Genomic DNA, 27,462 nt, shown 5'->3' on the forward strand with positions numbered 1-27,462 from the left:
CTGTGGTTTCTGAGGCCTGTGGGTAAGTTCCTTTCAGTTCTGGGCTCCACTCTCTTTATGTGAAACTACCTATCTGATTAACTTTCCAGTTAGTTCCCTATTTGACTAGAAACCCCAACCCTTGATTCTGTCCCCAGATTCTACATTGGGAACTACTGGTGGCTTAGTTGGCAGTTCTACATTTGTTTGGAATCCTGCCCCAGATGCCATATTGGGAACTGCTAGTGGCAGCTAGATTTCCCCATTTGTTTGCAATCAGTCTGAAATCCCCATTCTTTGGGGTCCATTGGTTCAGTCCCCTCCCCAACCCCTAGATTCCACATTGGGGAATCCTGGTAGTTGGACTGCGTTCAACTTAAACACTGGACTGGGTCCAACTTAAGAACTGGACTGGATCTGTGATCAGATTGGGTCCACTAAGTAAAGGCTAGTGTTCATGGGACTCTTGGAAGATAAAAAGGCACAAATTTGATGGGCATGGATTGAGCACTTAAAAGCTGTTAAAGTGGTTGCTCCTTAACGCTAAAGACTCCCAGGTTAGGATAAGCGGTCCCAGGACAGGTTAGAGTGACCCTAGGTCATCTGCCAACCTTAAGAAAATCTCTGAGCAATGAGGCTTATTCTGAAACACCACCCAATCTCCATCCCAGTGGCACATCCTTATTAACGTTAGTTTGGCTCCAAGAGATCCAAAGGCTTAGCCAAAGAAGAATGGAAGTCATATAGTCTAAGGAGGTTAAGTGTGCCACCTTCCAGCACACCTGCTTATTTGATGTTTAATTGCTGTGGTCCTGGAACTTAGAAATATCTACAATAATGACAGAATCTTGCCAAAAAACCTTTTGTCTCCTGAGAACATAGTAACTTGTCAGGTTGGGATTTCCAAAATATGGCTGGACAAAAGTAGGGGTTTAATTCCATTTGTGGTCAGGGTCCTACAAACTTGTGGCCAGCCCTCAGGGAGGGACATTACATTGGCCATTATGAGAAGTGTTCCCATTAGATAAGATCATTTAAGAAGCGCACTTAAAAATAGTGTTCCCAAATTAAACAAACAGAATGAGATACCTATTTTAATTGGTATGCAGAAGGCTTCAAAAGGCTTCGAGATTCCAAAATAGCTGCGTTGAAAAAAAAAAAAAAATCACCCACACAAAAATGACACAAGAAGTACCTAAAACGAAAGACGGACTTCACTCCTTCTGCTCCCCTCCTTCCTCCTGTATAGCACTCTCTCTATCATTTATCCTCTAAGTCGTCCTTCCACTCTAAAGAGACTCTAAGTCTATAAACGGAAGTTCACCAAGTCAGAGGTCTCTCGGATGCCCCTGCGCGTACTGTCAAAGGAAGACCTCCATACGGACCCCTCCCCGAGCTGATGATACTCTTTCGAATTATCCAGTAAACTGCTACGTTATCCCCTTAAACAGCTCAGGAAAACTAAAATTAAATTAAAGAAAACCTTGCCAAATTCTGGTAGATACCAGAGCTACACCCTCTGCTTTAAACCCCACATGTAGCCTGCAGATGAAATCCTAGGAAAACTGGCAGAAGCCCGCTAAGGGTGAGGATTCTCACCAGAGTTAGCTCTCCCCCATCACTATCACTACCTGAAAAAGAGAAAAATAAAATAGCTTTTGCACTCAATTTGTGGATGTTTCTGAAGTCCAAGGTGCTGTTTAGTACTGCCAGAAATACTTACTGTTTCCCAGCTGAAACTGAAGGATATTTAAAACAATTTTTTTGATGGCACACCTGGGTGGCTCAGTTGGTTAAGCCAATGCCTTCTGCTCAGGTTATGATCCCAGGGTCCTGGGAAGGAGTCCCCCATCAGGCTCCGTGCTCTGCAGGGAGTCTGCTTCTCTCTCTGCCTCTGCCTGCTTGTGTGCACTCGATCTCTCTCTGACAAATAAGTAAATAAAATTTAAAAAAACAAACAAACAACGATTTTTTTGAATTGTTGATCAAACTAGAAGTTGTTATTCAGAACCTGATAGGATTTTTTTTTGTTTGGTCTTCTCCCCTAAGCTAAACTAACTCTAACCTTCTTATCTAGGCCATCTCCTTGAAACACGAACTTCAGGGAGGTAATTCTCAACAGAAAAAAAAGGGAAAGAGGCCTTAAGATACAAACTGCTGTAGAAACTCCCTCTCCCAAAATTTAGCCCACAGCTTCCATAAGATTAATTATCAAGGACAAGTGGGTATTCTCCAATTCTTGGGTGAAATGATCAAAGCATTTCTATTAGACACGTTGTTAGTATTGTTATTCAGATCTTCTATGTCCTTTCTGATTTGTGCATGTGATTTATCAAATATTGAGAAAAGAATATTAAAATCATCCTTATCATGGTGAATAACTAGTTTTAATTTGTAGTTCTGTAATTTTTGTTTTTTTTTTAAATGCATGCTCCCCGATGTAATCAAGTTTAGAGTTGTACTACCCTACTCAACTGATTATTCTTTTTTGGGGGGGGTCAAATTTAAGTCTATTTTGTCTGATTACAATATTTCTACACTAGTTCTCATTTGGTTAATATTTGTTTGATGTATCTTTACCCATCATTTTGCTTTTAACCATTCTATAGTCTTAGGTTTCTTATTTTTTTTTTTTTTAAGATTTCATTTATTTATTTGAGAGAGAAAGAGAGCACGAGAGGAGAGAGGTCAGTGGGAGAACCAGACTCCCTGCTGAGCTGGGAACCCGTTGTGGGACTCCATCCCAGGATTCCAGGATCATGACCTGAGCCGAAGGCAGACGCTTAACCAACTGAGCCACCCAGGCACCCCTTTAGGTATCTCTTTCTTTTTGATGGCTGAGTAATTTTCCATTATATACATATATCACATCTTCTTTATTCATTAATCATTCGATGGACATTTGGGTTCTTTTCATATTGGGATAATGCTGCTATAAACATTGGGGTGCATAAATCCCTTTGAATTAGTATTTTTTGTAGTCTTCAGGTAAATACCTAGTAGTGCAATGGCTGAATTAGAGGGTAGTTCTATTTTTAACTTTTTGAGGAAAAACTCCATACTTTTTCCCAGAGTATGGCTCTGCATCAGTTTTCATTCCCCCAACAGCGCACTATTGTTCCTTTTTCTCCTCATCCTCGCCAACACCTGTAGTTTCTTGTGTTGTTGATTTTAGCCATTCTGACAGGTCTGAGGTGATATCTCACCATAGAGTTTTTTTTCCTTTTTTTAAAATTTAAATTCAATTAATTAACATATAATGTATTATTTGTTTCAGGGGTACAGCTCTGTGATTCACCAGTCTTATATAATACTCAATGCTCATTACAACACATACCCTGCCCACTGTCCATCACCCAGTTCCCCTGTATGGCTCTCTGGTTTCATCTTGTTTCATTTTCTCTCTCTTCCCCTATGATCCTATGCTTTGTTTCTCAAATTCCACATATCAGTGAGGCCATATGATAATTGTCTTTCTCTGATTGACTTACTTCACATAGCATAACACCCTCTAGTTCCATCCATGTCATTGCAATTGCCAAGATTTCATTTTTGATGGCTGCATAGTATTCCTGTGTGTGTGTGTGTGTGTGTGTGTGTGTGTGTGTGTGTGTGTATACTATACCTTCTTTATCCATTCATCTGTCAATGGACATCTGGGCTCTTTCCATAGTGTGGCTATTGTGGACATTGCTGCTACAAACACTGGGGTGCAGGTGCCCCTTCAGATCACTACCTTTGTATCTTTGGGAGCAAATACCCCAAGAGGGAGCTCTCCTACACTCTTGGTGGGAATGCAAGCTGGTGCAGCCACTCTGGAAAACAATTATGGAGGTTCCTCAAAAAGTTGAAAATAGAGTTCCCTTTGACCCAGCAATTGCATTACTGGGTATTTATTTCATTGTAGTTTTGATTTGTATTTCCCTGATCATCATCAGGGATGCTGAGCATCTTTTCATGTGTCTGTTGGCCATCTGTGTGCCCAGATATTTTGTTAGTCAAATGTTTGCTTAGATTTATCTATGTTGCTACTATATTCTTTGCTTACCACTCCTTCTTTAATATCTGATCTATCTAGTATTAACTCAGGCAGGCTGAGTCGACAAACCCGGGGGAGGGTCCCACAGGACCTATCAAGAAGGTTCTCGACTTCACACAGAATAGAAATCAAATGTGCACCCGAGAAAGTGAAAACAGTTTACTGAATAGGGTGACTGCCAGAGAATAGCAGATGGAACACCCCGGAGACTCAGAAAGGAAAAGAGAATGAATCTCATCACTGCTTGGGACTAGGGGTTTATATTGGAAAAGAGTCTAGGGTACATAGGAATCTGTGGTTGGCTCCCATCAAAGGTGAGTGTCAGGTGAACAGTAGGTGTCATTCCATGAATTACCGAAGATAGGGGTATTGATGCCACACGAGCTGAGATTTGTTTGGAAAATGTTTGGGATCTGGCTCCTCTTAGGTGTTATCAGGTGTTTGGGGCCTAGGACAAAATTCAGAGAACGGTTCACATTCTTGCTTCCCCCTTGAAGTGGGAATACAGCTTCTTTGCCTGATTCAGAGGCAAAATATGGAACATGAGTAAATGGGGCCTGGTAGACCAACAGCAGAGACGGATGGGGCCGTTCTAAAATGCAGACCCTTCAGCTTCCCTACTTCAGTATCATTTTGTTTTATAAACTCATTCTCAGTAAGTTCCTTTAGAGAAGTTAAGTAATAATAATTCTCTCAGTTTTTGTTTGGCATAGACTCACATAAAGCCACTTTATTATAGATTTTTAACTTGGGAATTTTCAAGCCACATAATTAGTTTAAATCCTAGCCCTACTGTCCGTCTGAAGTCTGGTTATGAATTTGCACCAGAAGTTTTGGGCCTAAATACACCTACCTAAGTCAAGCTGCAAAAAGCAAACATTTATGTTTGGCGTGGGGAGGCAAGGGAGGAAGTGGGAATGGAGTTTGAGTTCTGTTTTTTCTGTTTTCTAGTTCACCTTTGCACTACCGATGTTTCTTTTCAGTGGGCTCAGCTTTATGTAGGAGTTCTAACCTGACTTTTCACCCGCTCCCTACGAAGTCCCTGGCACTTCTAAGTCCTGTTAATACTGCAGCTCTAGGTTTGGTGAGGCCTACAGAGGTAGGTTGATGCCCCCGGGCAGGGCCATTTTTAGTGCTTATAAGCCGTGCTGAATTCCTGGCTGAATTCTATGATTTTGGCTTTTCCTTCACTTTCTTGCTGGCTCAGTGGTGCATTTAGAGGGCCTTTAAAAGAAAGACTTTTATCAAGCATTTGTAAGTGTTGCATATAAGATCAGCTTTTAAGGATCTATTCTGCAACTTGCCTGAACCAAAGCATTCCATGCTTAATAACTTAGGCATGGTAGCTGGGCTGACTTTTTTCTCCTCCATTTTTATAACCCCCCAAATTGAATGATCTTGAACAACCTCTGTAAATCTCAGTTTTCTGAGTTTCATCAAACCTGGGGGCTTTTCATTAGATTCCTTACAAGAGAAATCTTCTCAGACTTGTATAACCTCCTTCTGGGAAGGGATTTAGCATATTTGATAAAAGCCCTTAAATTTCTGGTAAACTTTAATGAGATTAGATTTCTTGTGGGAAACACAACTTGACTATCAGCTGAAAGACAGTCTAAAGATAACTAACCATGCCATCTTTCCTTTGCTGTGTACTCTGTAACCACTCTTTTTTTCTTGTAAAATATTCTTACCAAGAGTGGATCTTTGAATTGGCTTCCTATAGGGTTTTTCTTCGAGCCACAAGACAGGACTAAAACTATGATATATGATATATGCTATAACAGAACAGTCTGAAAAGTTCTCATTAACAAATCTTTAATTTTTAAAAGAATTTAAGTGAATCACCTTTATTTCCAACTTTCAGCTATAAGCTTAGAGGCACTATACACAAATCAGACTGCCTTATTTTCTACTGGTAATAAGATATTCATGAACTACAAGGATATTCTATTACTTTACAAAAGAACTTTTCCTGTTTAAAATTTTTGTGCAAATTGGAAAACAAAATGTAGCCTGAAAAGTTTAAATAGACATCTTAAGATCGGGCATGAGTTCGACTTGCATTTCCTGTTGATATGCAAATTTAGGGATTATTCTGGCCATGGCACCCCCCCCAACATTCATTATTATGTTAATCAGAAGAAATGTATTACATTTTTAATACATGGGGATCCCTATGAAGGAACTGAGGACTGGCTACCTGGGAAAAAAAAAAGAGAGGACTTTTTTGAACTCCTTTTAGTTCACTGTTGATTATGTAAGGTTGAAATAACATTTTGGTAATTATACTGAACAGTAATAAAAATTAAGCACTGGAGTGTTAGAAGATCTAGGTTTTCACACAGTGAATTTTAGTAGCTCACCTATCTATGCTTCAGGACTTTCTGTATAATGAGGATATCAGTAACTCAGCATTTGAATCAAAATAAACAAGGTTTAGGGGTACGTGGCTGGCTCAGTGGGTAGAACACGGAACTCTTGATCTTGGGATTTGTAAATTCAAGCCCCACATTGGGTATAGAGATTACTTAAAAATAAAATCTTCTTAAAAAAAAAAAAAAAATGAGGGACATCTGGGTGACTCAGTAGGTTAAGCCTCTGCCTTCAGCTCAGGTCATGATCTCAGGGTCCTCGGATTGAGCCCCGTATTGGGCTCTCTGCTCAGCAGGGAGCCTGCTTCCCCCTTTCTCTCCCTGCTTCTCTGTCTACTTGTGATCTCTGCCTGTCAAATAAATAACTAAAATCTTAAAAAAAAAAAAAAAAGAATGAACTGGGTTCACATTTCCAGTTGAAACAGTTCTAGATGGTTTTTACTTAGCCAAGCTCCTTATGCTCATTTGTAGGTCAATTGTATCTGTATTTTAGGATTGCATGTGGATTAAGTGGCATCTAACACGTGCACCAAGAAAGAGTAAAGCATAGAGATACGCTTTCAAGAGTACTCTTGAAGCCTATATATTAGATTAACCTATATTAATCCAATTATTTAATGATTGTTTTAACTTTTTGAAAAAATGTCTCTCCATTGTATTCCATTTACTATTATCAAGTACCGCTTTTTCTCCCTGCCTTTCAGCTCTACCACGTAAAAAATGTAAAATCTGACAGTCGCTTGATGTTAAAAACAGATAATTGCAAGTTCACGAAAAGTCACCTGTATTTCAGTAGGACCTTCCCAGGGGTGTGTGTGTGTGTGTGTGTGTGTGTGTGTTTCTCTGTGTTTGCAATTAGACATGATTCGAAAAAGGAAAGAGATCACTGTTAAAGCTACTCATACGTGTTTGGCATTGAATAACTGAACTAAAAATCACGTAAGCACAACAACAAAACCAATAGGGGAGGTCTAGTTCTTCTGAGCTCTTGACACTTAAAACTGCTAAAGGCAGCTTTTATAAAGGAATCGCCTCTGTGCAAAAAGTATTCTCTTTTTCTTAAAACTTCCTTGAGAAGGAATTGCATGTCTTACATGAAAATGGTGTGCTGCTTGACTCCACTAAAATGACAAGGGTCCAGACACATAACTAATTTTAGTAGGTAGAGCAGACACATTGTAGCCCATTTTTCCTTACTCTCCCACTCCCCATCCCCAAGCCTTCAGATATACACATCACTGGATTCCCAAGAGTCAGGAGGTGGGAGTGGGGGGTTTCAGTACATAATATAGCTCTTGACATCATTTTGGGCTGACAAAGAAAGAAAGAAAGAAAGAGAGAGAAGGAAAAGGAGAGAAAGCAAATAGAGAAGGAGAAAGAAGAAGGAAAAGGGAGAGGGGGGTAACGAAAGAAAGGGAAGAAAGAAAAAACAAAAAACAAAAAAGAGGAAGGGAGAGAACCTAAAAAATGAGAAAGGAAGGAAGCTTGGATAAGAGGCAGGAGAAGGAGCGAGAAAGATGAGCGAAAGAAGACTGCGTGCGAGAACCGAATCATTTTTGTCTCAGGTTGACTAGGGAGAGCAACAGAACCTTCATCAGCACTACACAATCTCGTAGAGGCAATGTATTGTTTTCTTGAAAGCCCCGAAGCTGAGCAATTCCAAGAATATTTGGCAAAGCCCTTTTGGGAAGGGTGAGGTGTGTGTGGGGGGGTGCTTTCTCGCACACTCGCACGCCCGCCCCCCACACAAGATGTGAGAGGGTTCGGGAGACCTAGCGGAAACCTTCAGGTCACCCAGAGAACTGCTCCTCTCGCTCGTCCTGCGGCGGTGAGGCGGAGGGGGGGTGAGAGCGCCGAGACGCGCGGGGCGCGGAGATGTGCAAGTGGCGAAGCTGGACCGAGCGCAGGCGGGAGCAGCCGCCCAACTCCCGGCGCAGGATCTGCTGAGAGGCCACGGTGAGTCTCTCCGGGCGCGGGTCCGAGGGATGCCCGGTTCCCCCTCGCTCCCCCGGGCCCCGGCCGCCGCGGGGCCCGGAACCTCCCGGGAGTCCGGCCTTGGCTCGGCGCCGGCGCCGCCGCCCGCAGTCCGGAGCCCGCGCCGCTCGGGGCGCGCTGGGGCGGACGCACGGACCGACCGGCGCTCGGCGGGGCTCCCCACGCCCGGCCCCGCGCGCTCATTGGTCGGGATGTGTCTGCTCAGCCGCCTCCAACTTCTCCCGAATCCCACTGGTGAGTCCCGGGAGAGCGAGCCAGCACCTGGGAGCTGGGGAGAAGGGTCCGAAGGGCGCGAGAGCGCGCGGGTGGTGGGAGCCGGCGGGACGGGCACGGGGCGGGCCGGGCACGGGGCGGGTACAGCCGACCCAGGGGAGCGGCTGCCCGGGAGGCGCGCGGAGCAGGGTCGGAGGCTCGGGTCGGGTGCCACCGAGCGCCCGGGACCCTGCGGCGTGGGCGAGGGAGGCGTGCCCTGGGAAGGAGCCGCAACTAGGATCTGAAGAGTGAGGCAAAGGGGCAAAGAGGGTGACCTGGGAGGAGGGCTCTGCGAGTGATGTCGGGGCGACTCCTCAGGTTCCTTGCCGTAGCTCCCTGCAGCCTCTGCCTCCGGGGGTTGTGTTCGCCTGTCGAGATCAGCGCTGCCGAATTGCAGGGGGACGGATTTGGGGGCTAGGAATTTGCCATTCGGCTGCAGAGACACTGATTTCTTTTTCTTCTTCTTTTTCTTTTTTCTTTCTTCTCCCCCCCCCCCCTTTAAGGGAAGGTTTGTTTTCTGTGGGATTCTCTTCTCATTTGTAACTCACTTTTCTATTTTTACTTTTCCTAACCTGAAGATCTCTCGTTATCCTACCTCTTCATCTTGCCTTACATAATTTATGCTGATAGCGTGCTTGTGTCCGCGAGGGTTGGTGGGCGGGAGCAGAGGGGAGTTCTTTTGTAGATGAAAGTTTCCTCACCTGATCGGTCTCTTGCTATTTGTATTTGAAAACGAGGATAATTGCAGCCAAACATTCCTCTTTAGCCACTTGATCGAGCCTGTTCCTCCCCTATAGGTGATGCAAATGGTAATTTTATTAAACTGAAAAGTAGTTAACCTGACTTGCGGTGTCAGCGTTTAGAACCTGCTAATCGGCAGATCGGCTTGGAAAGCTTGCAGCGTCTTCACTCTTGCGTTCTTTCTGGGTTCCAGCGCAGACAGAAATTTGTCCGAGACTTTCTTGAACTCCAAGCTGTGACTTCTTTTGAATAGCTACACTGCATATGGGAGTGATGTGCTTGGTACTTGGTGTCCGGAACTCCGTACCCCGGGCCCTGGGAACACCTACGAATTAATGTCCTGGCAAAAAAAGGAAATGATTTCTCTTGAGCCTGCTCAGCTTCTGCAGCCACAGCCTAAATATGGAACCTGTTTCTACTGCTTCCTGTGCCTCAGTTTCCATCATACAAACTGTTTCAGTAGTGTACCCTCAGGGGCTTGCAGAAATGCTAGCGTGGTAAAGTGCTGTGAAGAGGAAAATCACTTTGGTTTATAGGCTTCCCTTTAACAAAACTATTATCCTGTAGGGTCTTTGATTGGACTCTGTCATGAAGTGATGCCTGTTCTCAATTGATAAAGGAATTGCTGTGTTATATTGCTTTGAAATGCAGTTTCTACTTAAGCAAAATAATCATTTATTCTTTGGGGGATGTTGTTAAACTGAAGTTCACAGATTTCTTTTTGGGTTAGATCTCCTAGATCTCTATGCTTTCCTGGAGATGTGTCTACTTTTTGGTTTAAGTTTTTCTGACCATATCACTACATTGAGATGCAGTGTTTTAAACGTGTTAGGTATTTTTTGGCATATCCTACTTTATATGGAACTGTGTCAACTTTATAAATTTTTTTTTTATATTCTTTTGTGCAATTGACCCCAACCCTCCCTCCCCTAAAATGCAGTTGGGTGTGGTTGAGGTGGCTCTTCTGTGACTGGGAGTTGGTGATATCTTCCATCCTGTGTTTGAGATTCTGACCCCTGTTTTCTTACAAGAAAATAGTGAGTCCACCACAGATATCTGAACATGAGTGACAAGGTTAACTAGGCAGTTACACTGGCCTCATTTCTGTTTTTGCTCAGTGCTGTTCAGAAGTGTTACTTAGGAGCAAAAAACACGTCGCAGAGCGTTTACAAGGGTGGCAGATGGAGAGTTTGCAGGTGATTCAAAGATGATACCTTTTTGATGCCAGTAAAAGGACTAGCAGTTTTGGTCACTGCCTCTATTTCCCTATAACAGTTTCTGTGGGCTTAGGTGTACAACCATTGGGAGCCCAGCTGCCTCTTACCCCAATCTCCATGGTAAGGAGGAGATGTGAAGAAAAAGTCACACAGCAGGGAGAAAGACAGACATGCCTACCTACTAGTTTTCTTGCTAGTTGGAAGCCTGGTGGTGCCAAAGAGCAGCTTTAATTTAACCCTGTGGCTGCCCTTGTTCGTAGCCCTAGAGAAACTGATTATTGTTTCTAAGAACCAAACGGAGAAGTGGATCGTATTATTTGAGAAATACTCTTCCGTAGATTGTCTCTGAAATACTAGAACAGGAAGATACATGCTCCAGAAAGGGAAATGTGATTAATATTCAGATGCTCTTTGGGTTGCTCTTGAATTCTTCTGGGGAAACTGGGAAAATTATTCTTTTTATTATGAATCTCTCTGTATGGTGTCCAAGTACTAAATTTGGTCCCATCTTTTCTTTCCCCAGTCACCATCCCTATTAAAACTCCAAGGACCACGATCAATGCAATTCCATATCATAACCCCAGGCTCTGTGAGACTAAGCCAACATGAGTTACATAACCATTAAGTAAGACATTTTAACATTCAGGTACATTACATTCCACTCTTATTGAGCAGACACAGTTTTCATGATCTAATAAAATATTTTTATTTGATAGTCTGTCCTTGGTTATAGCCTCGTGTAATCAAGAGAACAGCATGCTTAAGACTTTGTATCCAGAACTCTAAAGTCCATTTGTTGTTCACTTATTAATAACTCACTGGAGAGATTAAATTCCTAGTTATCAGCGAGATCTTCCAGGCCACACTTCAAATATAGACTCCATTTCAACTTTATCCTGTGCCTCAGTTTCCACAAAACACACTCACAGGAGATTGTGGGTATTCAACAAAGCTCTTTAACTCTAGGGGTATTTCTGAGCAGTCACTTCATCTAGGAACTAAATTATATGCTTAATTTGTATCAAACTATAAACAGCTAGTCTGTCAGTTTATGATGCTCTTTTCTACAGTCATGCAGAAAAATTGAAGTCTGGGCTTTGGTGGATGGTCAGTAAAAAAATCACAAGGCCTCTAAGAGAAACATAATGAAATTTAGTATTTCGGCTTACATGCCTTTGATTTCCCTTCCCCCCTCTCTCAAAACTTCTGGCACTAAGATCTAAAATAGCTTTTATTGTTTGATGATATATTTCTATTTCAAGCAGTGACCAAATGTGTTGTATGTAAAGGACATTTACTAGTTGTGTAGTTGGACAAATTACCTGAATTTTCTGTGCTTCAGTTTCCTAAGTACAAAATTGGAATATTAGTGGCCACCTTACAAAGATGAAATCAGTTAGTATAAAGCACTAAGAACTGACACATGGGACGTACTCAATAAATGTCAGCTCTTAGTAGAAGTATTCATATTAATTTAAATACAAATTAAATAAGTATCTTAAATAAATACAATTAAAAATTAATTTAAATACAAATTAAATAATACTTAATTAAATAAGTAGAATTTTTTTAAATTATATATATATTTTTCTTCTTCCATCGCATAAAGAAACATTGATTAAGGGTAACATCTTTCATCCCTGAGTGTAAACCGCTGACTTTGGGCTTAACAAGTAACCATTTTCAGAATGTTGCCTAACCAGTTAATAGATACCCACATCAGCAGTAGCTATAATTTTGAACTGTAAAATAAAAGTTGTTTTTAAGACTAAAAATTAACTCTCACAAGTGTTTGTTCCTTTTTTGTTTTTATCTGTATTCATGTTTCAAATTATTGCTTAGTCAAAACCTCAAAGTATTAGTCATTGATTTCCATGCTTATAAAGAAGCCACTGGCGCAAGATACAAAATTCACCTTTGATGTTGTCCAAAGTTCAAAAGGGTGAGTTTAAAACTTTGCTTTATGATGGTGCAGCAGTTATTTGCTTATGAACTGCCAGAGGAGTCCTATGTGAGTATTTAGCTGAGACTTCTTGTCTAATTTTGCTTGGATCATCAGTGATACATATATATATATTTAAAAAAAAGAAAAAGAAAGAGAGAAAGATGGATTGATTATGACCTGTCATGTCTGATTCATTGGCTCTGTACTCTTTGTTTTCAGAATCAAAATTCTGACTTTCAACAACAATTTATTTCTATTTAAAATGAATTAACTCTTTACTTTTATTTAGCCACATTAAGCCTATGGAAAATTGTATATACATTTCCTCTTCTTTTTCTCTATTTATTTATTTGTTATTAGTGGTATTCAAAGACCTTTTTCTTTTTTTTTATTTACAGATTTTAGGTGATGGGCAGATCAGAAAGTCAGATGGATATAACGGATATCAGTACTCCAAGGCCAAAGAAACAACGATGGACCTCCCTGGAGATCAGTCTCTCGGTCCTTGTCCTGCTCCTTACTGTCATTGCTGCAACGATGATCGCACTCTATGCAACCTATGATGGTGAGTTACTACCACACTTGTGTGCACATACCTGCACACAAGAGTGGGGTCTTCATCTGATGCTTTTTTCATCTGCCAAATGAATGTGTTAAAGAGAGGGATGCTGAAGGATGGTGGTCTAAAGATTCCTTTATAAAATGTCACATCGCTATGTCTAAACAATGAACTCGGACTAAAGTACAATGTCTGTCATGTTTGAGCTAAGTTATTAATTGCCGAGTATATTTAGTGTACTCATGCTTATGTTAGAAGGATTCTAATGTGTAATTTTATTTAATTAAGGTGTGCACAATTTTATGGCCAACTTCAATTAGTGCAATTTGTTGTGTCAATGAAAATGTAAAGGAGCTCACAGGGATCTAAGAGGTCTAATTTGAGTCTTAGAAGTTTTTCACAATAAGGGTTAGAAAAGATTGGTTCCTTAATAGGAAGAAAAAAAAGATTATCAGACTAAAAGGGCTGATTATTTCAATCTGATAGACCTAGGTCTTAGTGGGTAGAGATGATACAATTAATGCACTGTTATCATCATTATCAAAATTTTAAATTTAGGATTTGCCAATTTTATTTCTGTATATTTATTTCTAGCTATTGACAATGATATAAATACTCGGGTTTCTTAGCTCTTGCTTGATGGAATTGATTATTTAGTTGGCAGTTTTTAAGAGAACAGAAGGTAGTGAGAAATTAGAAAACCATATTGGAAATATTTATGCATGTTTCCTTCTTTTTCTAGATGGTATTTGTAAGTCATCAGACTGCATAAAATCAGGTAAGAAGATGGCTTTTAAATTTAAAAGTTTTGCAAATAATGGATGGCATTTAAAAATCAAATGCTAATAGGCAAGCATCCCTACATTTTCCTTGTTTATACTTTTATTCCTTATACCTCATTTATTTATAGTCAAGGAGAATCTAAATATAAGTAGTAGATTAATTAGCTAGTTTATTCCAAAAAAGAACTTACTTTTTTCATACCTGGAGTGTTTGGTAGGATGATAGAGAACTATATCTCTAGCTTAATGGAGCTTGCCCCGTGGTTGGAGAAAGAAAATCAACCCATTGAACTGGTGAGCGTGGCCGTATCGTTAATGTTGATTTCTCGATGCAGGTCGTGAGCAAGTGAGAACCAAGAAGGGAGTGAAATGTAGTCTGTAAAGTCAGAGAAGGGAACAGAGAAAGCATGTGGAGTTCTGAGATAGCACATCGGTTAGACTGTGGTGCATAAAAGAAAAACATGTTGACAAGGAGAAGAAAGGTCGCAGCTGAGCACCACACCCTGGGATATGAACACGGCATTTACCTCTTGTCTCCTTTGGCAGGAGAGTCTAAACCTCCTTTCTAATGTTTACATTTCCTCCGAGAAATAACCTGTCCCAAATGATTTTGAACCATTTGCTGTTAGATGGTTTTATCTGGGTTTTTGATCTTCATTGTCCTTTGCAAAATAATGATGAGAAACTGTCTCAGGATTTTAGGTGGTAGTCTTGTGTTCTGAATATTTGCCCTTTGCTTTTCTGTATTGTTTTTTGAGATTTTCATTGCTGTAGTCGTTCTGGAACTCATGTGTGCTGGCAGGACACCTAAGATGTGGTTGCATGACTGGAGGGAGGCCTGATTGGGACATTAGCCACTGGCTGCTCAACATACTAATAGGGACTTGCCCATCCAAAGGCTTTCCCAGAAACCAAAGAAGTTTATTTATTCCCCAGGAAATGGCTGCACAGATACCCTGGCTGGGAGATGTCCAGGGTCACTGTTCCAGAGTTGGTGTGTGCTTAACTTGTCAATCTTACCTTTTGCTCCTCCTCCAAACCCTGCCCCACTTTTCTCTTTACCAGCTGCTTTTACTATAAGCTCATTACCTTCCTGTTTCGAGAACCTCCTGCTTACCTGTCACCCTCTGTCTCCTGTGAACCTCTGACTGTCTCCAAGTTTCTCTGTCCTTAATACACTTGACATGTCTTTTAAGTTTCTTAAGCTATAGATTCTTTCACACTTTCTCTCTTTCTTACTCCATTTTCTCTTTCTTTTTTATTTTGTTTTTGAAGAAATGGAGTCCTTTCACTAGGGAGGCATAGAGATCTGGGCAGATTCCCCTCGGGGTACCTACCACAATTAGCAATGTGATACCTGGAATCTGGACTCTTAGATGTGACTTACTGCTTAGGGGTGGGCCTTCAGCTTTTTAAAATAGTGTTTAGCAAACCTCCATTCATTAAGACATATTTGACATGTATCCTTTAATGGGAGGTTAGAAATCATTCCAGATGTAAAACAGTTCCAAAACTGTTCCTTGGCAGAGAAACGTATACAGTAGACATAGCGTCAGTTGCTGAATAACTCTGTTTTTATTCAGCTCTGTTTACAAACTGTTAGAATACTTCCAGGTTTATAGTTACTATTATTCCTGAGAGACGAAATGAAGATGAAACACACACTCGTGGATACAGTATTCACACTCGTGCCTGCTCACACGCCCACAGTCCCCTGCTAGTTAGTAAACCTTTTCCGCCATAGAAGATACAACTGCTATTTTTAGAAGTTGCTGCAAATTAACAAAATTCTACAGGAATTCTTGGGCAGAAGAGAGTATTAAAGAAAGGCAAAGGGCAGAGTCCAGTGGACGGAAGGGAAGAGAAAGATGGGAGGAAAAAGATGTTGAAAAGAGTATAAAGTCTCCTCTTGACAGTTCTAGATGACTTTAAAAGACTGGGGGAATTCAGACACAAGCATGGAATTCTAGAGAAGTGGAAAAGTAGGTATTTCTAGGCAAAGTGCTCACTTTCAGTGAAAGTTGGTTCTAGCTTAAATCGTTCTCCGGATGGATGAGGGTGTCAGGGCAAGTGATAAGTGTGCTGCACAGGCTCCCAGAGCCCCCACTGCCCTCAAAGAGCTGATGCGGCCCTAATTGGAAACATTGGTTATGAGGCCCAGGCTTTGACTGAAATGTCGCATTTGAGAGAAACATGCAGAGACTCAGATATGACCAGACATCTTTAAAGGAGCTAAGGTTGACTTTATGAAGCCAATAAAGCTCTTGGAAGACAGCTGATACTTTGCTTATAAGATTCGTCACAGGCTAACCAGCTCTGTAAACTGAATAGGAATGACCTGATGGGACATCACCACAACAGCTCACAAGTAGACAGTGGCTGTGCCTGTTGCTCTCTGGGTCACTCAGAAGGATCACTGGACACTTTTCAATTACAACCAGGGGGTGCCTGGCTGGCTCAGTCGGTAGGGCGTGCGACTCTTGATCTCAGGGTTGTTTGAACTCCACAGTGGGCATAGAGTTGACTTAAAAAAAATTAATAAATAAATGACAAGCCAGGGGGAAAACAAAACAAAAAAACCAAACTCTTCGATCCTTTGAAGTCAATACATAGAAATCAAGTCATACTAAGGCAAAACTGAAATTTTGCAGGCCATGGATATCTTGAAGTGTATTTGGTATTAGGTATGTTAAATCTGAGCATCTGTAAATTTAAATATCTATAATAGACTCAAATGATGTTTATAACACATACCTAAAGATAATTTGTGTGTGTATGAAATGTATCAGTATGAAAGATTACACCAAACCCAAAATAAAACAAACACTACTTAACAAATAACAAGTTAAGGCAGTGTTCAAAACCCTACTATTAAAGCATGAGTAATATTATTCATCTCTTATTTACCATCTAAGATGGTCAAAAACATGGAGTTATGAGTTTACTTGTGATCTCTCAAACTTCTCCATGTGATTCTAAGTCCTGAAACTGGCTTCCTTTGTGCTGAAGCCTTACTGACTCAGAAGATTTCAAGGAATCACATGCTTTAAATCAAGGCTTCTCAGCTTCATCACTGTTGACATTTTGGCCTGGATAATTCTTTTTGGGGGAGGGGGCTGTCCCGTACATTATAGGATGTTTAGCAGCACCCCTGGCCTTTTATTCACTAGATGTCTCGTACCATTGCCCTCTCAGCCAAAAATTTGAGACAGCCAGAAATTGTCTCCAGACATTGCCATGGTCCCCTTGGGATGGTAGAGTCACCTCCGAGTAGGTTCCATTGGCTTGAAGATCTCCAGAGATATCCAGTGCTTTTCCCTTTGTGGTAGGTGGAGTAATGCCTCCCTAAAGATAGCCACTTCCTGTCCCCAGATCCTGTGAATATGTTACCTTATTTGGAAAAAAGGGACTTTGCAGATTGGATTCAGGATCTCAAAGGAGGGAGATTAACCTGAATTATTTGGGTGGCCTTGTGTAATCACAAGCATTCTTTTAAGGGGAAGGGAGCAGGAGGAGCATTAGAAACAAAGAAGGAGATAGAAGCCCAGAAGTTCAGGAAGCAGAGGTTGGAGTGAAGCAGCCATAAGCCAAAGGATGTGTGCCACCTTGAGAAGCTGGAAAGGGAAAGGAATGATTCTCTCTTACAGCATCCAGAAGGAATGCTGCATTGATACCCCTTTTTAGAACTGCAGGATAGTAAATTTGTGCTGTTTTAAGCCATTAGGTTTGTGGTAATTTGTTATAGCGGTCAGAGGGAACCAAGACATCCTCCGTAGCTACTTACTGGAAGGCTATCTCTGAAGAATTCAGACTTGCGCCCACCTACACACATGGATGTTTCCCACCAAGCTGCCTCTTCATTACTAAATTGAGGAATGTAGAGGCGCCTGGGTGGCTCAATGGGTTAAACCTCTGCCTTCGGCTCAGGTCATAGTCTCAGGGTCCTGGGATCAACCCCTGCATCAGGCTCTCTGCTAAGCAGGGAGCCTGCTTCCCCCTCTCCCTCTGCCTGCCTCTCTGCCTACTTGTGATTTCTCTCTCTGTCAAATAAATTAATAAAATCTTTAAAAAATAAAAAAAAAAATAAATTGAGGAACGTATTATAGAGATGTAGGGAAGGAATGTTATGTTACATGGATTTGTAGAGGAATATAATAATAGAATACAGACGAATAATACTAGAATATAATACAATAAAATAATAATAACTACCACTGATTATTTATGTGTCTAGCACTACTGTAAGCGGTTTTTACATATTAACACCCTTGATTCTCATAATGACCCTGGGAGATAGGTACCATTACATCTTATTTTTACAGATGATTGAACCTGGGCTAGGATTCTAACCCAGGCACCTGGTTCCAGAACTCATACTCATGACCAATTCTCCATGTTGTCTCAAAGGAGACTAGGAGTCTCTCCAACATTTAATACCCTATGTCTGTACATATGAAAGCAGATTGCCTCCTCTCCTGCTAGAACCTAATGCTCAGAGGCATAAGAAGACTCTCTGAGCGTTGAAATAATTAAATCCACACTGAGAAGGAGGAGAGTAAATAAATCTCTCTTCAATCCAGAAACCAACTATTTTACTGAGAACATTGAACATCTTCATCAGTGATTTTTAGCACAGCAAATACAACCTGGAATTGAGGGGTCTAAAGAAGCAAATATTAACAGTGTTGTCTTAGACTCTCCAGGGGATAGAGAAGCTAAGTTAAGATACATGAGCAATATGATGCACAAGAGAGAGAAAAAGACTGTCCGTACAGTTGTGTAGGTTGTATGCTGCATAATTATGGTAGACCCGAGAGATTGGTTCACAGAGCATGGAGACCTGGATGAAACCTCTCAGAATTGTTCATTTCCTTTCCTCTTTAATTCTCTACTCACCAGGCAAATTTTTTTTTTTCCCTACCAAGCAAACTTTTGATGAGTGTTTAATTATTAATAGAAAGAAAAGAGGCATTCTGTTCACTTGAAAGATAGATTCAGCATGGTGAGATAATGGGTTCATATTCTGAATATGAACCTTCAAATTCCTGATCATTTTTGCAAGGATCAGATTCTGGTAATGCCCTAGGTGAGGTGTCTTGGCGTCAGCTGACCTTTTCCTGGAAGCAACAGGGAATCCCTGGCTCGCCATTGGCCATGGTCTCTCTCCTTTCTTGCCTGTTAACAGCCCGGAAGTCTCCATGAAGGAACATAGCACAACTAGATCAGTCCAGGAAAGACATCAGACGGACTCTGGAGGGCTACCTGGTGCGTGGCAGCCTTTTAGAGTAGGAGATGAGGCTATTTCATTATGTAATTAAGGTGGAAAAAAATCCTCTGGGCAGTAAGAACACAGCAGGTTTCCACAGCAGGTATCTTATTGGAAAGCCAGCTGAAGCTGCCTTGTTAATTTAAATGTGGCATGTGACAGTTTGCTTTGGGCAGCTTTCCTGACACCATTCTCCTGACAATTGTGTAGCAATACTCTCTTTAAAAATTCTCTGGTTATAATTAGCATCTGTCAATCAAATCCTTTCCAAGAAGGGAATCAATTATGTGATAAATACAAACATATGTAACATATTTTTCTTACCTGCTGGGTAGAATTTAAGCAGGAGGGCACTGCCATTTTTCCCTCCTTAATGCATGGCCAAGGCATGGAAAACATAGGTAAGTTGAATGAAATGGCTAAAGGGGAAGAAAATTAGCAATGCCTGGTAAGCTTATTTGGAATCCTAAGGTTTGTTTTACAGCTATGAAAATTACCTATATGGGAAGGAAAGTGTCTGTAAACTGTAGCTTGGGCTGGGATGAGGACCCTAGCTATACACTTAACATGGTAGAGTGAGAGGTATGGGAAGACCCCTTGTGGCTCGAGGGTCTTCCTTTGTTCTGTTCATCACCAAATCCATAGGCTAAAGCAAGGTGCTTTCCAGTAACCCTTTGATATAATAGGAAGATCAAATTGGTAATATTCATAGATTATTGAAGGGAAATTTAAAAATAGAGAATTAAAAAATCATGAGGGGAAAATTCCCAAACCTTTGAATCCTGAAAGACTTCATTTCCTCTGATCATTTAGGAGAGGAGATACAGTGTAGTGGTGGAGTGGAGGAGGCTGCTCTTGAGCCTGTTTCTGACTGACTGAAAACTGGAATATAGTCTCTCAATTCAATGCAACCTCACCTCATACCCACTAGAAAGGCTTAATAAAAACAAACAAACAAATCAGTATGAAGTGTTAGTGAGGATGTAGAGACTGGAGCCATCATATATGTTGGTGTGAGTGGAAAATACCTCAGGACATCACAACTGAATATGTAAAAATCATTTTGGAAAACATTTGGTGATTTTCATAAAAACTTAAACACACTCTTTGTATACGACCTAGCAATTCCACACCTAGGTGTTTACCTAAGAGAAATGAAAACACATGTCCTCACAAGAACTTTTATGTGATTGTTCATTATGGTGTTATTCATAATAGCCCAAACTGGAAAAGACCCAAATGTCTATCAACAGGTGAATAAACAAAATATGGTACAGCCATAAATGGGAATACCACACAACAATAAAAAGTTGACACATACAACAGTACGTGTGAACCTCAGTCATTATATTAAGTGAAATAAGTCAGACACAGAAGCTGGCATATTATACACTTCCTTTTATATGAAATTTCCAGAGAAGGCAAAATTACAAAAGGCACAAGGCAAGGATAGTTATTGCTTGGGGCTGGGAGTGGGGCAGGGATTGCTGCAAATGGGTCAAGGGAGTCTTTTGGGAGGTGGAAGTGTTCTAAAGTTGGATTGTGGTGATGGTTTTGTTCAACTGTATAAATTTATTAAAAAGTCTTGGTCAAATTTTATGGTATGCAAGTTGTAACTTAATATAATCATTAAGAAACAAAACCAAGGGTGCCTGGGTGGCTCAGTGGGCTAAAGCCTCTGCCTTCAGCTCAGGTCATGATCTCAGGGTCCTGGGACTGAGCCCCACATCAGGCTCCCTGCTAACCGGAGAGCCTGCTTTCTTCTCTCTCTCTCTCTCTCTCTGCCTGCTGCTCTGCCTACTTGTCATCTCTCTGTCAAATAAATAAATAAAATCTTAAAAAAAAAAAAAAAAAGGAAACAAAACCAAACTACCCTCACCCCTTTTTGTCATCTCCCCAGTGTCCGTCTATAGGTAATTTTATTTTGATCTCCTGATTGCTATTAAATATTTAGTCCCATTTCTGCAATTCAGAATGGTTATGGGTCATTTTCAGGGGCTACCAAATTTTTCCAAATAACCTCACTCAAGCATCTCTGTTTGAGCGAGTATCTATTCTTGGATTTTATGAGCGTAATGTTGATGAAAGTCTTGGGAAACAGAAAATCAAGTAGGAAATTAAAATTACTTCAGCATCGGACTTTGGAAGCGTTGTTTGCATGAGCCGGGGTTTTGCTTTCAGAGGGAGTCAGGGATGCAGGTGGGATCAGAGGGCTTGGTGGACCAGCCATTTCTGAATCAAGGTCAGAATACGGGGTCTGCCGTGGAGCAGTTACCCTGGAGAGTCCTGCTTTAAAATGTGTTGGTTTCACATACAGGGTTCTCCAAAATGTTTCCATTTTCCCCCAGACTGCTACTAAAAGTCAAATTTTTTTTTTACCCTGTAATTATAGGACTTCTTTGTATGCCGTCTGATACATTAGCATTATTCTTATCCTCCTTTTTCTTTGTCATCTGTTGTATAGGAATTAATTTATGTGGCCTTCTAAGGCCACTTTGTATTCATTTCAATATGTTAATAATTAGATGAATAGAAAATAGACAAATTCCAGCCATAGATATGTATAGAAGAAAGGCTGTTAAATAGTAAGCTATATTTCAAAGAGATGCAAGTGTTATGAATAATTAAGGCACAATCTCTTTTTCCATTAAAGCCAACGTAGCATGGGGGAACTAGGATGCAAGTTTTGGCCACATCCTGTGTTGTTAGCATGTGATCTTAATTAAGTAAGTTTAGCTTTCTGAGTTTTATTTTCCTTATCTACAAAATTGGAATTATAGTGTCTCATTTCACAGAGAAACAGCAAAGACTAATGACAGCCCATTTCACATTACACATCCTTTGGGGAGGTGCCCCTTAGGTATAAGGCACAGATATATTCCATTTAATGTGCTTTTTTTCATGCAAGTTACAGATACACTGTTTAAAGCTACTTATTGAGAGTCAAAAAGCAGTCAGTATTTTTTTTAAAGATTTTATTTATTTGTCAGAGATCACAAGTAAGCAGGGAGGCAGGCGGGGTGGGGGGGAGCAGCAGACTCCCCACTCAGCAGAGAGCCCTACATGGGGCTTGATCCCAGGACTCTGAGATCATGACCTGAGCCGAAGGCAGAGACTTAACCCACTGAGCCACCCAGGTGCCCCTACAGTCAATGTATTTTTAAAGATGAAAGTGTGGTCAAGAGAGAGGGAAGGAGAGGGAGACAAAGTAAAGAGTAGTACACTCTAGATATTCTCAGGTAAAATTTGTCATCCCTTATTAACACTTTCCTTGATTTCTGTGCTCTATCTTAGCTCAGTGGTTGACAGGTCAGCCTGTAAAGAAGTTAAAACGAGCACCGTCAGAAAAATGGGAGCTTAGATCCAAATTTCCTATAAAGCAGGACCTACCTACAGGTACACTGATTTGAATACATAGTTACTCTACGCTTGCCTTGGCACACTCTCACCATTAGCCCTTCCCTTGCCATGGATCGACCCCCTAAAAGTAAATAAGCCAGAGACATGCTGCAGTAGGAGAATAACCAGATCCTTGCTCTTCAAAGTCTGGTCCGTAGACCATCAGCATCATCATCAGCCGGGAAACTTGCAAAAGGGCACATTCTCAGTCCCCACCTCAGACCTACTGAGTCTGCAGCTTCAATCTTAATATATGTGGCAAAGTTAGGGTTGGATATGAGGATTCAGGAACCATCAGCAACCAGCAGAAGAGTGTGTGCAATAAAGTCTGAGGCATGCTGAAAAATACAAATTCTCAACTCGGGGTGCTTATTAGGATAATTTGGGAAAATTTTTAAAAATAATACTCAGGCCAAGTTCCTGTTCCTTCAATGGAGTGGTCTCTGTTAGGTGTCAGGAAGAAAAGCACTTTAACATTTTAAATCAGTTGATATTAAGGTACATAAGAATTACACAAATGTTCGTGTTTTTAAAAGGAGGGGTATATTAACCAACGAATTCCTTTAACAGGTGCTTTTCAATCTGTGCCACCCTGTGAAAATTAAATTAGAGTGGCTGAGGCACTGGGCCTATTCGCTAGTAATGTTGAAGTTGAACCAGCACATCCTTCCAAGTGTCCTGGGAATGATGTGGGTGGGAATGTTTTCACAGAGACATCAGAACCACATCTTTCCTCATCTGCTCATTCATTTACTCATTCATCTGTCCATTCGTTTGTTGATTTTTCCCCCAAAACATTAAGCGAGCACCTTCTAAATGTTGCACCCTTTTCTAGACACCCAGGAACGTGAACTCAGATACACCTTGTCCTTAGAAAAGTGGTCGTCCACTCAGTATGACAGACCAAGAAACAAAATGACCCAATGGTTTGGATAAGCTCTATGGCAGAGGCAAGCAGAGAGGGGAGCACCTGAACCAGATTAGTCATGGGAGTGGGCAGCTACAGTGATTGTAATGGGCCAGGAAAGCGTTCTCAAGAGGAAATGGCACCCACTAAGGGCTGAAGGATAGTCAGAGACTGGCAGACCCATGGAGCACGAACACAGGCTAGATGCAGCACACCAGGGAAGAAGGCTTGGTGAGTTTAGGTCCTGAATGTGGTTCATGATGGCTGGAAGGATGCACTAGGCTAGCAAGTCATGGTACTAGAAAAGTAAATGGGAGCCTGATCATGTACCACATGGGTTGTGATTCCTCCTAAAGTCTACAGAAAACAGAGAAATATCTTACAGGGATAATCTGGAGGATTTTAAGCGGAGGTGTAGCATTCTCAAGCTTGCCTGCTGGCTAGCTCATACCTGCGAAAGTGGAGGCGAAGACTTACCCATATGAGGGAATATCATTTCCGTGTCCCAAGTGTGAGGGGGAGACTGGCAAGATGGAGGAACCGAAGGAATAGCTGTAGGGCTATGTCATAGAGGGTGTGTATAGGGATGTGAACGTGGGGATGGGAAGGGGGAGTGTTGGGTATTGGCACAGAGATGAGCAGGTGTAAGATCTCGTAGTGCATGTTAAAGTGTTTGGACCGTCTACTAATAGCTCTGAGAAGTTACAGAAGGAAGGGTTTTAAATGAAGCATGCTTGATCATGTTGGGAAGGATCACTGACTATAAGTCAGGAATGTCTGTGAGCAGGAAATTATTCCATTGCCCACTTTTTGGGATGAGAGCTAATCGTTGCCTGGGTTTGAATGGTAACAGGGTGGAGAAAATGGACAGATTTTAACATGCAGTAAAAAGTCTCTTTTGAGCCAGTGTAGACTTGAGATACTAGCCTTCCATGGCAAAGTTAGGATTGGATATGAGGATTCAGGAACCATCAGCATATGCATGATGTGGTTGAGATTTGCTGGTAAGGGAATGAAGATTTCCAAAAAGGATAGAGGGGGAGGAGTCAGGCTGGAGGGGGAGGAGTCAAAATGGAGGGGAGAAGTCAGGGTGGTAGGAGGAAAAACAGTGAAGCGTAAAATCACCAAGGCAAAAGGAAGAGAGCATGTTAAAAATCAGATCGCTGGAGTTAAGTGCAGCTGCAAGGTTGATAAGATGAGAAATGAAAGCAGAGAGGAAAAAGTTGAAATTTCAGGCAGAAGGTGGGAAACTTGGTATGTCTTGTTCCTGGGAACATAAGGGAGGACCTATCCAGGGGAAAGATGTCAGGACTCCTCTTAGACAGAGGAGGGCCCCCTCTTCCTCTCTTGCCAGGGGGAAAAGAGGCAATGGTGGTCTGAATGCAAATGCATCTGAAAGCTGGGAAGGTTAGAAAGGCATGTCACCCACCATCCCGTTACTTCACTTTCCGCTGCGAAGTAAGAAGCAAAAGCTGGCGGAGAAAGTGGGAGTATTGAAAGCTGGAAAGGGGCAGTGTGTAGAGGGGAAGGGAAGGCTAACCAGGGCCAAGTATGTAGGAAGGCTGTGCACAAGACTGATAACCCTATTGAAACTGAAGGCCATTATTTGAAATGGCATGAAACCAGGCAGTTAGGGGATTTTCACTGATAATATCTCCAACAGATATTTATTGGGCACTGCTCTAGTTGCTGAGGATGTGGAAGTGAATAACACAAAGTCCCTGCTCACAAGACGCTCACAATAAAAAAGGAGACAGTCAATCCATCAATATATAAAATACATTATTAAATATCTCAGCCTAGAGTTGGAAGGGTAAGGAGGGCAGCTGGATGGATTCCGGGTAGGCTTCCCTGCAGAGGGCAGGGGAATGGAATACTTTGATGAGATGATGGTTTAAATGATGGCACTACAGGATGTGGGCTGGATGGAAGATGAAGGCAAAGGGAAAATAGAGTGGGATGTGAGTTCTCAGTGAAGTTCAAGGGCAGGTGTAGAGGGAATAAAGAAAGGGAAACAGTTCTGCAGATCAGAAGGTCAGAGCATAGGATTACTCGAGTTGAAGATCTCGAAGGCAGAACTATTCTGGGTGATGGCAGCATCAGAATGGGACCATAAAAAATGCATGTACTGATGTGAAGTGGAGGGGAAGGTCATGGCAGTTGAGAAGTTTAAGAAGTTCTCTAGCTGAGGAGGAATGGAGGTGGTCTCCATAGGCCTGATGTTACCTGGGAAGATGGCCGAACTTTCATGGAGGGAGAGACTCAGTGAGGTGTCCGTCTTTCTAATGTTTAGAAAGTTAAAGAAATACGGTAGCTGAGGCTGGAATGGTCCAACTGGCCGAAGCCTAAATAAAGCCCGTGAAGAGTGATGATTTGGATGCTACTCGGAGTGACAGGAGAAAGCTCTTTGTGCCATTCCGGGTCTTGAAATGCTGGAGGGCCTGGGAGCTTCAGGAGGAGGGGTTTTGGTTAAAGCAGAGAGTTGGTGGCAGTACTCAGCGAGTGGGCTTAGAGCTGAATACTTAAATTCTTCATTTAATACTTATTTATTACTTAAACACTTAAAATGCTCCTTTAATCCCGTTTCCCCTCACAGAGATGAGTTTTCAGGAGATTTCCTTTTGAATGGAGGTAAATATTTGCTGACAAGAGGAAGATTCTTGAGTCTTAGGACGGGACAGGTGATCTAGAAGTTAGTTCGCACAGGTTAGGGCTTTGGGCTTACGTGTTGTCATATGTAATTACGTAATTCAAGTGTCTTAGTAGCAACCAGTGAGAGGAAATGCTGGAGGCCACCTGTCTGGCCTGATGCTGTTGAGCTCCACTTGACAGAATTATTAATGAATTCATGTTTACTTATCTTTTCACTCCAAGTGAATCTGTGAGTTCTTAAGACAAAGTGTCTGTTTAAACATTTCTCACAGGCACGGTCTTCCTTCCAAATTAAAAAAAAAAAAATGAAAACAACCCAAAACAGATTTGTCACATTTTAGAAATCAAAATATCTTTTAAAAATCTTGTTTATTTTACTTTATTTTTTAAAGATTTAACTTACTTATTTATTTGAAGGAGAACACAAGCAGAGGGAGTGGCAGAGTGAAAAGTGGGTTCTCCTTTGAGCAAGGAGTCTGACATGGGACTCAATCTCAGGACCCTGGAATCCTAGGATCATGACCTGAGCCAAATGCAGATGCTGAACTGACTAAACCACCTAGATACCCTGTATCTACTTATTAAAATTTTATATTTAAGTAATCTCTACACCCAGTGTGGGGCTCAAGCTTGCAACCTTGAGTTCAAGAGTCACATTTTCTACCAAATGAGCCAAACAGGCACCCCAAAAATATCTTTTTTAAAAAAACTTTAGTCCTGGGGTGCCTGGGTGGTTCATTTGGTTAAGCACCTGCCTTTGGCTCAGGTCATGATCCCAGGGTCCTGGGATGGATTCCCACATCAGGCTCCCTGCTCAGCGGGAAGCCTGCTTCTCCCTCTTCTTGCTGCTCCCCCTGCTTGTGCGCTCGCTCGCGTGTTCTCTCTCTCTCTCTGACAAATAAATGAATAAAACAAAAACAAAAACGAAGATCCTACTTTAGTCCAGAGGAGTCTAACAGTAGTAGGACCTTAGCTGTGAAGCTAAAAAAAAATGGGGAGGAGGTTTAGTCCACAGGACAGAGTAGATCATTGTTCAGTCAAATTGAAATCAATAAGCAGGCATCCAATGGCCAGCCCTGCATCCGTTTCTTTGTGCTTGATTTTTAAAGCAGAAACAAGCAAGTCAACTATAAAATGATGGATATGGCCCAACCCGTATCTTTAAATAGTTTCTTGGGTTAATCAAGGCTTTCCTGAACTTCAAAGAAATTCTTATTTAAAGAACTCCCGAATCGTTATAGACTTATAATAAGATGTGCTTGAGGATCCAGTAGTTACTTAAAAATACTTCCTGAAAAGAAAGCTTTTGTTAAATCCATGGGCTTAATTTTCTGGTATAATGAAATTACCGGACTGA

At 41.4% G+C, this 27,462-nt stretch overlaps 1 protein-coding gene across 5 annotated transcripts in view; it reads left to right on the forward strand.

Annotated features, from left to right (window-relative positions):
• The first annotated feature begins 8,212 nt into the window (after window positions 1-8,212).
• Window positions 8,213-27,462, forward strand: part of MME (membrane metalloendopeptidase) — a 97,174-nt gene continuing 77,924 nt past the window's right edge. Inside the window, exons 1-3 of one of the 5 annotated variants that reach the window (XM_004755595.3) lie at window positions 8,213-8,346; window positions 12,939-13,105; window positions 13,842-13,877. In XM_004755595.3, coding sequence (XP_004755652.1) covers window positions 12,949-13,105; window positions 13,842-13,877 — 193 coding nt within the window. In that variant the 5' untranslated portion in view covers window positions 8,213-8,346; window positions 12,939-12,948. The other 4 variants (XM_004755597.3, XM_013057736.2, XM_004755596.3 and 1 more) reach the window with 4 other exon arrangements.

Source organism: Mustela putorius, unplaced genomic scaffold (assembly GCF_011764305.1).
Source record: "Mustela putorius furo isolate JIRA1106 unplaced genomic scaffold, ASM1176430v1.1 tig00003834_pilon_pilon_pilon, whole genome shotgun sequence".
In the NCBI taxonomy this organism is placed as follows: domain Eukaryota; kingdom Metazoa; phylum Chordata; class Mammalia; order Carnivora; family Mustelidae; genus Mustela; species Mustela putorius.